This window comes from Molothrus aeneus, unplaced genomic scaffold, assembly GCF_037042795.1.
Source record: "Molothrus aeneus isolate 106 unplaced genomic scaffold, BPBGC_Maene_1.0 scaffold_43, whole genome shotgun sequence".
NCBI lineage: Eukaryota > Metazoa > Chordata > Aves > Passeriformes > Icteridae > Molothrus > Molothrus aeneus.
This window is the reverse complement of record NW_027099100.1, coordinates 414,594-427,045: the sequence shown is the minus strand read 5'-3', so window position 1 is coordinate 427,045 and position 12,452 is coordinate 414,594. Positions and strand designations below refer to the sequence as shown.

General features: G+C 56.6%; 1 protein-coding gene across 1 annotated transcript in view; it reads left to right on the top strand.

Moving 5' to 3' along the window:
• OPLAH (5-oxoprolinase, ATP-hydrolysing) overlaps positions 1-9,068 on the top strand; it is a 46,308-nt gene extending 37,240 nt beyond the window's left edge. Inside the window, 5 exon segments of the mRNA XM_066571318.1 lie at positions 107-191; positions 194-263; positions 900-1,060; positions 2,767-2,864; positions 6,131-9,068. Coding sequence (XP_066427415.1) covers positions 107-191; positions 194-263; positions 900-1,060; positions 2,767-2,864; positions 6,131-6,343 — 627 coding nt within the window. The 3' untranslated portion in view covers positions 6,344-9,068.
• Positions 9,069-12,452: the final 3,384 nt, after the last annotated feature.

Here is a 12,452-nt window from a genome sequence, read left to right as displayed (position 1 = left end):
GGCGTTTAGGGTCAGTTTCGGTGTGTTTAGGGTGCCATTTTTGGGGCGTTTAGGGTCAGTTTCGGTGTGTTTAGGGTGCCATTTTCATTGTCCCCGCTGTCCCCAGGGCTGCATGAACAACGTCACCTTCGGCTCCCCACGGGGGGGTTACTACGAGACCGTGGCCGGGGGCGCGGGGGCCGGGCCCAGCTGGGGGGCCGCAGCGGGGTCCACACGCACATGACCAACACCCGGATCACCGACCCCGAGATCCTCGAGACGAGGTGGGTCTGGGGGCTCTGGGGGGGTCCTATGGGGTCTGTGGGGTTTGTGGGGTCTGGGGGCTCAGGGGGTTTGGGGTTTTGGGGGTCCCACACGCACAGGACCAACACCCGGATCACCGACCCCGAGATCCTCGAGACGAGGTGGGTCTGGGGGCTCTGGGGAGGTTTGGGGGGTCCTGTGGGGTTTGGGGGGTCCTAACCCCCATTTTTTTCCTCCCCCAGGTACCCGGTGGTGCTCTGGGGTCTCTCAGGGGGATTTGGGGTGATTTCGGGGTGATTTTTTCGGGTGATTTTTGGGGGTTTTGACCCCGTTTTCCCCCCTGCAGGTACCCGGTGGTGCTGTGGTGGGCTCGGTGGTCTCTGGGTGATTTTGGGGTGATTTTGGGGTGGTTTTACCCCGTTTTTTCCATCTCCCCGCCAGGTACCCGGTGGTGCTGCGGCGCTTTGAGCTCCGGGCGGGCTCAGGGTGATTTTTGGGGTGATTTTGGGGTGATTTTGGGGTGGTTTTACCCCGTTTTTCCCTCTCCCCGCAGGTACCCGGTGGTGCTGTGGCGCTTTGAGCGCCGGGCGGGCTCGGGGTGATTTTTGGGGTGATTTTTGGGGGGTTTTGACCCCGTTTTTCTGTGTCCCTCCCAGGTACCCGGTGGTGCTGCGGCGCTTTGAGCTCCGGGCGGGCTCGGGGGGCGCGGGCCGGCACCGGGGCGGGGATGGGGTGGTCCGGGAGCTGCAGTTCCGGGCGCCCACCCAGCTCTCGGTGCTGAGCGAGCGCCGAGCCACCAGGCCCTACGGGATGGCGGGTGAGGGACCCAAAAAATCCCCTAAAAATCCCCCAAAAAATACCCAAAAAAAACACCCAAATCCCCCAAATCCCCTGAGCCACCAGGCCCTACGGGATGGCGGGTGAGGGAGCCAAAAAACACCCAAAATATACCCAAAAAATACCCAAAAATACCCAAAAACCCCCATAACCCCCTGAGCCACCAGGCCCTACGGGATGGCGGGTGAGGGTCCCCAAAAAACACCCAAAAAATACCCCAAAAAATACCCAAAAATACCCAAAACCCCCATAACCCCCTGAGCCACCAGGCCCTACGGGATGGCGGGTGAGGGTCCCCAAAAAACACCCAAAAAATACCCCAAAATATACCCAAAAAATACCCAAAAAATACCCAAAAACCCCCATAACCCTCTGAGCCACCAGGCCCTACGGGATGGCGGGTGAGGGACCCCAAAAAATCCCCTAAAAATCCCCCAAAAAATACCCAAAATCCCCATAACCCCCTGAGCCACCAGGCCCTACGGGATGGCGGGTGAGGGAGCCAAAAAACACCCAAAATATACCCAAAAAATACCCAAAAAATACCCAAAATCCCCATAACCCCCTGAGCCACCAGGTCCTATGGGATGGCGGGTGAGGAACCCTAAAAAATCCCCTAAAAATCCCCCAAAAACTACCCAAAAAACACCCAAATCCCCCAAATCCCCTGAGCCACCAGGCCCTACGGGATGGCGGGTGAGGGACCCCAAAAATACCCAAAATATACCCAAAAAAATACCCAAAAAATACCCAAAAATCCCCATAACCCCCTGAGCCACCAGGCCCTATGGAATGGCAGGTGAGGGACCCAAAATCCCCTAAAACATCCCCAAAAGCCGCCCCAAAATCCCCCCCAAAATCCTCCTCAAATCCCCCAAATTCCCGTAACCCAGGCCCTATGGGATGCGAGGTGAGGGACCCCAAAAAATCCCCCAAATCCCCCCCAAAATCCCCCAAATCCTCTGAGGCACCAGGCCCTATGGCATGGTGGGTGAGGGACCCCCTAAAAACCCCTAAAACATCCCCAAAATCCCCCCCAAAAATTCAGCCAATTCCCCATAACCCAGGCCCTACGGGATGGTGGGTGATGGACCTCCCCCCCCCCAAAATCCCCCCAAAAATCTCCCGAAATCCCCCCAAAAATCTCCCAAATCCCCCAAAAATCTCCCAAATCCCCCCAAAAATCTCCCAAATCCCCCAAAAATCTCCCAAATCCCCCATAACCCAGACCCTATTGAATGGTGGGTGAGGGACCTCAAATACCCCCCAAAATCCCCTAAACCCCCCCCCAAATCCCCCATAACCCCTTGAGCCACCAGGCCCTATGGAATGGCAGGTGAGGGACCCCCAAAATCCCCTAAATCCCCCCCAAATCCCCCATAACCCCCCAAAAATCTCCCAAATCCCCCCAAAAATCTCACAAATCCCCCATAACCCAGCCCCTATGGAATGGCAGGTGAGGAACCCCAAATCCCCCCCAAAATCCCCTAAACGCCCCCAAATCCCCCATAACCCAGCCCCTATGGCGTGCCAGGTCAGGGACCCCCGGGACCACCCCCAAATCCCCCCCAAAATCCCCTGGGACCCCCTCAATTACTCACAGCCCCCCCCCCCCCCGACCCTCGGGGGTCCCCCCGACCCCCCCGGGACCCCCCAAGCCCCCCCTGACCCCCCCATCTCCCCCAGGGGGGCTCCCGGGGGCGCCGGGGCTGAATCTGCTGCTGCGGCGGGACGGGAGAGTGATCAACCTGGGGGGCAAGAGCTCGGTGTGCGTGGAGCCTGGGGTGAGCCAAAAACCCCCAGAATCCCCCCAAAAACTGCCCCAAACCTGCCCAAAAACTGCCCCAAAACTGCCCCAAAAATCCCCCAAAAAATCCCCCAAAAACTGCCCCAAAATCCCCCAAATCCCGTCAACCTGGGGGGCAAGAGCTCGGTGTGCGTGGAGCCTGGGGTGAGCCAAAAACCCCCAGAATCCCCCCAAAAACTGCCCCAAACCTGCCCAAAAACTGCCCCAAAACTGCCCCAAAAATCCCCCAAAAAATCCCCCAAAAACTGCCCCAAAAATCCCCCAAAAAATCCCCCAAAATCCCCCAAATCCCGTCAACCTGGGGGGCAAGAGCTCAGTGTGCGTGGAGCCTGGGGTGAGCCAAAAACCCCCAGAATCCCCCCAAAAACTGCCCCAAACCTGCCCAAAAACTGCCCCAAAACTGCCCCAAAAATCCCCCAAAAAATCCCCCAAAAACTGCCCCAAAATCCCCCAAATCCCGTCAACCTGGGGGGCAAGAGCTCGGTGTGCGTGGAGCCTGGGGTGAGCCAAAAACCCCCAAAATCGCCCCAAAAACTGCCCCAAAAATCCCCCAAAACCTGCCCCAAAAACTGCCCCAAAACTGCCCCAAAACCTGCCCAAAAACTGCCCAAAAAATCCCCCAAAAACTGCCCCAAAAACTGCCCCAAAATCCCCCAAATCCCGTCAACCTGGAGGGCAAGAGCTCGATGTGCGTGGAGCCTGGGGTGAGCCAAAAACCCCCAAAATCGCCCCAAAAACTGCCCCAAAACTGCCCCAAAACTGCCCCAAAAACTGCCCCAAAACAGCCCAAAAACTGCCCAAAAACTGCCCAAAAACTGCCCAAAAAACTGCCCAAAAAATCCCCCAAAACCTGCCCCAAAATCCCCCAAATCCCATCAACCTGGGGGGCAAGAGCTCGGTGTGCGTGGAGCCTGGGGTGAGCCAAAAACCCCCAAAATCACCCCAAAAACTGCCCCAAAACCTGCCCCAAAAACTGCCCAAAAACTGCCCCAAAACTGCCCCAAAAACTGCCCCAAAACTGCCCAAAAATTACCCCAAAAACTGCCCCAAACCTGCCCAAAAACTGCCCAAAAATTACCCCAAAAATTACCCCAAAAACTGCCCCAAAATCCCCCAAATCCCGTCAACTTGGGGGGCAAGGGCTCGGAGTGCATGGAGCCTGGGGTGAGCCAAAAACCCCCAAAATCACCCCAAAAACTGCCCCAAACCTGCCCCAAAACTGCCCAAAAAATCCCCCAAAAACTGCCCCCAAACCTGCCCAAAAACTGCCCCAAAAACTGCCCAAAAACTGCCCCAAAACTGCCACAAAACTGCCCCAAAACTGCCCAAAAACTGCCCCAAATCTGCCCAAAATCTGCCCCAAAAACTGCCCCAAAACTGCCCCAAAACTGCCCCAAAAACTGCCCCAAAAAATCCCCCAAAAACTGCCCCAAAACTGCCCAAAAACTGCCCCAAAAACTGCCCCCAAACCTGCCCAAAAACTGCCCCAAAAACTGCCCAAAAACTGCCCCAAAACTGCCACAAAACTGCCCCAAAACTGCCCAAAAACTGCCCCAAATCTGCCCAAAATCTGCCCCAAAAACTGCCCCAAAACTGCGCAAAAACTACCCCAAAAACTGCCCAAAAAATCCCCCAAAAACTGCCCCTAAACCTGCCCCAACAATCCCCCAAAAACTGCCCCAAAACTGCCCCAAAATCCCCCAAATCCCGTCAACCTGGGGGGCAAGAGCTCGGTGTGCGTGCAGCCTGGGGTGAGCCAAAAACCCCCAAAATCACCCCAAAACTGCCCCAAAAACTGCCCAAAAACTGCCCCAAAACAGCACAAAAACTGCCCCAAACCTGCCCCAAAACCTGCCCAAAATTGCCCAAAAAATCCCCCAAAAACTGCCCCAAAACCTGCCCCAAAAACTGCCCCAAAACTGCCCCAAAACCTGCCCCAAAAACTGCCCCAAAACTGCCCCAAAACCTGCCCCAAAAACTGCCCAAAAAATCCCCCAAAAACTGCCCCAAAAACTGCCCCAAAACTGCCCCAAAACTGCCCAAAAACTGCCCCAAACCTGCCCCAAAACCTGCCCAAAAACTGCCCAAAAATTACCCCAAAAACTGCCCCAAAACTGCCCAAAAACTGCCCCAAAAACTGCCCCAAAATCAGCCCAAAAACTGCCCAAAAACTGCCACAAAACTGCCCCAAAATCAGCCCAAAAACTGCCCCAAAAACTGCGCAAAAATTACCCCAAAAACTGCCCCAAAACTGCCCCAAAACTGCCCAAAAAACTGCCCAAAAGCTGCCCCAAAACTGCCCCAAAAACTGCCCCAAAATCCCCCAAATCCCGTCAACCTGGGGGGCAAGAGCTCGGTGTGCGTGGAGCCTGGGGTGAGCCAAAAACCCCCAAAATCACCCCAAAAACTGCCCCAAAAATCCCCCAAAACCTGCCCCAAAAACTACCCCAAAACTGCCCCCAAACCGCCCCAAAAACTGCCCCAAAACTGCCCCAAAACTGCCCCCAAACCGCCCCAAAAACTGCCCCAAAACTGCCCCAAAACTGCCCCAAAAACTGCCCCAAAATCACCCCAAAAACCCCAAACCTCTGACCCCAAACCCTGACCCCAAACCCTGATCCCAAATCCCCACAAACCCCAAATCCCCCAAACCCCACAAACCCCAAATCCCCCTGACCCCAAACTCCAAACCCCAAACCCAGAACCCTGACCCCAAACCCCAAATCCCCCAGACCCCAAATCCCCCGAATCCCCCAAACCCCAAATCCCCCTGACCCCAAATCCCCCAAATCCCCCAGACCCCAAACCCTGATCCCAAATCCCCACAAACCCCAAATCCCCCAAACCCCACAAACCCCAAATCCCCCTGACCCCAAACTCCAAACCCCAAACCCAGAACCCTGACCCCAAACCCCAAATCCCCCAGACCCCAAATCCCCCGAATCCCCCAAACCCCAAATCCCCCTGACCCCAAATCCCCCAAATCCCCCAGACCCCAAACCCTGACCCCAAATCCCCCAAACCCCAAATCCCCCTGACCCCAAATCTCCCAAACCCCAAATCCCCCAGACCCCAAATCCCCCTGACCCCAAATCTCCCAAACCCCAACCCCCCAGTCGCTGACCCCAAATCCCCCTGACCCCAAACCCCTGACCCCAACCCCCAGTCGCTGACCCCAAATCCCCCAAACCCCAAACCCCAAACCCCGCAGTCGCTGACCCCAAACCCCCTCTCTCCCCACAGGACGTTTTCCGCCTGCTGACCCCGGGTGGGGGCGGGTTCGGCCCCCCTGAGGACGGGGCTGGGGGCGCCCCCCAGGACCCCCCGGACCCCCAGGACCTCTGGGCCCCCCAAAACGCCCAAAACCCCCAAAACGCCCCAAACCCCCCGACCCCACAAACCTTCCTGGAGCGCGGCAGCGTCTTCGAGTTCCGGCAGGCGCAGGAGGCCGTGTGAGAGACCCCGAAACGGTTATGGGGCACCCCATAACCTCCTGTGGGGCGCCCCATAACCTGTGTGACCCCAGAATGGCTGTGGGGCGCCCCATAACCTCCTGTGGGGCACCCCATAACCTGTGTGACCCCAGAATGGCTGTGGGGCGCCCCATAACCTCCTGTGGGGCACCCCATAACCTGCTGTGGGGCGCCCCATAACCTGCTGTGGGGCGCCCCATAACCTGTGTGACCCCAGAATGGCTGTGGGGCGCCCCATAACCTCCTGTGGGGCACCCCATAACCTGCTGTGGGGCACCCCATAACCTCCTGTGGGGCACCCCATAACCTGTGTGACCCCAGAATGGCTGTGGGGCACCCCATAACCTCCTGTGGGGCACCCCAAAACCTGCTGTGTGACCCCAGAATGGCTGTGGGGCACCCCATAACCTCCTGTGGGGCACCCCAAAACCTGCTGTGTGACCCCAAAATAGTTATGGGGCACCCCATAACCTCCTGTGGGGCGCCCCATAACCTGTGTGACCCCAGAATGGCTGTGGGGCACCCCATAACCTCCTGTGGGGCACCCCATAACCTGCTGTGGGGCGCCCCATAACCTGTGTGACCCCAGAATGGCTGTGGGGCACCCCATAACCTCCTGTGGGGCGCCCCATAACCTGTGTGACCCCAGAATGGCTGTGGGGCACCCCATAACCTCCTGTGGGGCACCCCAAAACCTGCTGTGTGACCCCAAAATGGCTGTGGGGCACCCCATAACCTCCTGTGGGGCACCCCATAACCTGTGTGACCCCAAACCCACTGTATGACCCCAAAACGGTTATGGGGCGGCCCCAAATCTGCTATGGGGGGCCCCAAAACCACCTGTGTGACCCCAAAACAGCTATGGGGCAGCCCCAAATCCCTGCTGTGTGACTCCAAATCCGCTGTGGGGTGGCTCCAAACCCACTATGGGGCCGCCCCATAGCAGCTATAGGGCAGCCCCAAACTCTGCTGTGGGGCAGCTCCTGACCCTGCTATGGGGCAGCCCCTCCTCTAGATACGCACAATCTATAGGGCAGACCCAAAGCGCTCTATAGGGCAGCCCCCCACCCACTCCTGCTATGGGGCAGCCCCTGACCCCTCTATAGGGCAGCCTCTCCCAAACCCTGCTATGGGGCAGCCCCCCACCCATTCCAGCTATGCACAGCCTATGGGGCAGCCCCCCATTGCTAGATACGCACAGTCCATAGGGCAGCCCCCTGATCCTGCTATGGGGCAGCCCCCCAACCCCTCTATAGGGCAGCCCCCCACCCTACTATGGGGCAGCCTCTGCCAAATCCTGCTATAGGGCAGCTCCTGACCCCGCTATGGGGCAGCCCCCATCCCATCTATGCACCTGCTATAGGGCAGCCCCTGACCCTGCTATAGGGCAGCCCCTGCGCAACCCTGCTATGGGGCAGCCCCCCCTAGATACGCACAATCCATGGGGCAGCCCCCCCTAGATACGCACAATCCATAGGGCAGCCCCTCACCCACTCCAGCTATGGGGCAGCCCCCATCCCATCTATGCACCCCCCCATGGGGCAGCCCCTCACCCTGCTATGGGGCAGCCCCCCCTAGATACGCACAGTCTATAGGGCAGACCCCTAACTCCACTATGGGGCAGCCCCCCATCCTATCTATGCACCCGCTATGGGGCAGCCCCTCACCCAGCTATAGGGCAGCCCCTGACCCTGCTATGGGGCAGCCCCCCATTGCTGGAGATGCACAGTCTATAGGGCAGACCCCATCCCCTCTATAGGGAACCCCTCCCAAACCCTGCTATGGGGCAGCCCCCCCCTAGATACGCACAGTCCATAGGGCACCCCACTGACTCCAGCTATGGGGCAGCCCCCATCCCATCTATGCACCTGCTATGGGGTGGCCCTGACCCTGCTATGGGGCAGCCCCTCACCCACTCCAGCTATGCACAGTCTATGGGGCAGCCCCCCATTGCTAGGTACGCACAGCCTACAGGGCACCCCTCTAACTCCGCTATGGGGCAGCCCCAAACCCTGCTATGGGGCAGCCCCCCACCCATTCCAGCTATGCACCCCCTCTATGGGGCAGCCCCCCATTGCTAGGTACGCACAGCCTATGGGGCAGCCCCCTGACCCCCCTATAGGGCACCCTGTCACAAACTCTGCTATGGGGCAGCCCCCCCTAGATACGCACAGTCCATAGGGCAGCCCCCTAACTCCACTATGGGGCAGCCCCCATACCTTGCTATGGGGAGCTCCTGACCCTGCTATGGGGCACCCCCCCTAGATATGCACCTGCTATGGGGCAGCCCCTGGCTCTGCTATGGGGCAGCCCCTGGCTCTGCTATGGGGCAGCCCCCCCCTTTAGATACGCACAGTCCATAGGGCACCCCATAACTCCACTATGGGGCAGCCCCCCTAGATACTCACAATCTATAGGGCAGACCCCTAACTCCTCTATGGGGCAGCCCCTGACCCCGCTATGGGGCAGCCCCCTGACCCCGCTATGGGGCAGCCCCCCTAGATACTCACAATCTATAGGGCAGACCCCTAACTCCACTATGGGGCAGCCCCTGACCCCGCTATGGGGCAGCCCCCCTAGATACTCACAATCTATAGGGCAGCCCCCCCTCCCCAGCTCAGCCCCTCCATGGGGGGGCCCAGCTCCCCCCTTTGGGGGTCTCCCCCCGGTTCCCCCCAGCCTCCAATAAAGCTTCTTGTGCCCCCCAACTCCTGCCTGGTGTCTTGGGGGGGACAGGGACCCCCAGGGACCCCCCCCAGCCCCACAGAGCCCCCCCGAGCTCTGCCCCACAGATCCAGGGGGGCAGGGGACACCCCCCGACCCCAAACTCTGGGAATGGTGGGGAGGGGGAACCCCCCTGTGCCATGGGGGCTGTGCCAGCCCCGCCAGAGAGAGGCTGGATCAGTGCCGGATCAATGCCAGATCAATACTGGATTAATGCTGGATCAGTGCCAGATCAATACTGGATTAATGCTGGATCAGTGCTGGATCAATGCCAGATCAATTCTAGATCAATACTGGATCAGTGCTGGATCAATACTGGATCAGTGCCGGATCAATGCCAGATCAATTCTAGATCAATACTGGATCAGTGCTGGATCAATTCTGGATCAGTGCCGGATCAATGCCAGATCAATTCTGGATCAATACTGGATCAATGCCAGATCAATTCTGGATCAATACTGGATCAATACTGGATCAGTGCTGGATCAATGCCAGATCAATTCTAGATCAATACTGGATCAGTGCCGGATCAATACTGGATCAGTGCTGGATCAATGCCAGATCGATACTGATCCAATGCCGGATCAATGCTGGATCAATGGTGGATCAATGTCAGATCAATTCTAGATCAATACTGGATCAATGCTGGATCAATGCTGGATCAATACTGGATCAATGCTGGATCAATGTCAGATCAATTCTAGATCAATACTGGATCAATGGTGGATCAATGCCAGATCAATACTGAGCCAATGCTGGATCAATACCAGATCAATCCTGGGTCAATAGTGGAACAATGCCAGATCAATTCTGGATCAATGCTGGATCAATGCTGGATCAAAGCTGGATCAATACTGGATCAATGCTGGATCAATGCCAGATCAATTCTGGATCAATGCTGGATCAATGCTGGATCAATGCCAGATCAATTCTGGATCAATACAGATCCAAAGCTGGATCAATGCCGGATCAATGCTGATCCAAAGCAGGATCGATACAGGATCAATGCTGATCCAAAGCAGGATCGATACAGGATCAATGCTGATCCAACACGGGATCGATACAGGATCAATGCTGATCCAAAGCAGGATCGATACAGGATCAATGCTGATCCAACACGGGATCGATACAGGATCAATGCTGATCCAAAGCAGGATCAATGCCGGATCAATGCTGATCCAAAGCAGGATCAATGCCGGATCAATGCTGATCCAACACCGGATCGATACAGGATCAATGCTGCTCCAACACCGGATCGATACAGGATCAATGCTGATCCAAAGCAGGATCAATGCCGGATCAATGCTGATCCAAAGCAGGATCAATGCCGGATCAATGCTGCTCCAACACGGGATCGATACAGGATCAATGCTGATCCAACACGGGATCGATACAGGATCAATGCTGATCCAAAGCAGGATCAATACAGGATCAATGCTGATCCAAAGCAGGATCAATGCCGGATCAATGCTGCTCCAACACGGGATCGATGCCGGTTCGATGCCGGCTCAGTGCCGGGTGCCGGTGCAGCCGGGTTCGTCCGGGGGCAGCTGGAGCGGGGCCCCTGTGCCCCCATCCCCCAGCCCAGCCCCCAGCCCCTCTGCCTGACCCGGACCCTCTCCGGGGCCGCTCCCATTCCCAAATCCCAGTCCCCAAATCCCCAAATCCCCCAATCCCCCAATCCCAATCCCAGCTCTCTCTCCTGGGGCTGTTCCCATTCCCCATTCCCAATCCCATTCCCATTCCCATTCCCCATTCCTCATTCCCATCCCCATTCCCATTCCCCATTCCCATTCCCCATTCCCATTCCCATTCCCCATTGCCCATTCCCATTCCCCATCCCCATTCCCATTCCCATTCCCATTCCCCATTCCCATTCCCATTCCCCATTCCCATTCCCATTCCCCATTGCCCATTCCCATTCCCCATCCCCATTCCCATTCCCATTCCCCATTCCCATTCCCCATTCCCCATTCCCATTCCCATTCCCCATTCCCATTCCCCATTCCCCATCCCCATTCCCATTCCCATTCCCAGCTCTCTCTCCTGGGCTGCTCCCATTCCCATTCCCATTCCCCATTCCCCATTCCCATTCCCCATTCCCATTCCCCATCCCCATTCCCCATTCCCCATTGCCCATTCCCCATCCCCATTCCCATTCCCATTCCCATTCCCCATTCCCATTCCCCATTCCCCATCCCCATTCCCCATTCCCATTCCCCATTCCCATTCCCATTCCCATTCCCCATTCCCCATTCCCATTCCCCATTCCCCATCCCCATTCCCCATTCCCATTCCCATTCCCATTCCCATCCCCATTCCCCATTCCCCATTCCCCATTCCCATTCCCCCATTCCCATTCCCATCCCCATTCCCCATTCCCATCCCCATTCCCCATCCCCATTCCCATTCCCCATTCCTCATTCCCATTCTCATTTCCCCATTCCCATTCCCTGCACAATCACGGCCCAAACTCGACTCATTTTTTCCAAAATTCCTTCATGAGCTTCATCCCGGCACCAGAGCACCAGGGCAAAGCCCAGCTGATGCCAGAGCAGTGCCCAATCAATGCCGGATCAATACACATCAATGCTGGATCAATGCCAGATTAATGCCCAATCTATGCTGCAATGATTCCCGATCAATGCCAGATCAATGTCAGATCAATACTGCCCCAATACCGGATCAATGCTGGGTCAATCATGGACTGATTCCTGATCAATGTCAGATCAATACTGCCCCAATACTGGATCAATGATGGGTCAATCATGGACTGATTCCTGATCAATGTCAGATCAATGTCAGATCAATAGGAGATCAATACTGCTCCAATACCAGATCAATGCTGGGTCCATCATGGAGTGATGACTGATCAATGTCAGATCAATGTCAGATCAATACTGCCCCAATACCAGATCAATGCTGGATCCACCCTGCACTGATACCTGATCAATGTAAAATCAATAGCAGGCTGATCCTGCCCCAATAGCAGATCAATGCTGGGTCCATCATGGACTGATTCCTGATCAATATCAGATCAATGTCAGATCAATACTGCCTCAATACTGGATCAATGCTGGGTCCATCATGGTCTGGTTCCCAATCAATGTCAGATCAATAGCAGGCAGATCCAGCCCCAATACCGGATCAATGCTGGATCCGTAATGGACAGATTCCCAATCAAAGCTGGATCAATGCTGGATCAATACCGGATCAATGCTGCACCGATCCTGCACCAATATGGGATCAATGCTGTACTGATCCCGCCCCTGCACTGACCGCTGCTGTGGCCAGTACAGTGACCGGTGCAGTGACCAGCGCTGTGTCCAGTGCAGTGACCACTGCTATGTCCAGTGCAGTGACCACTG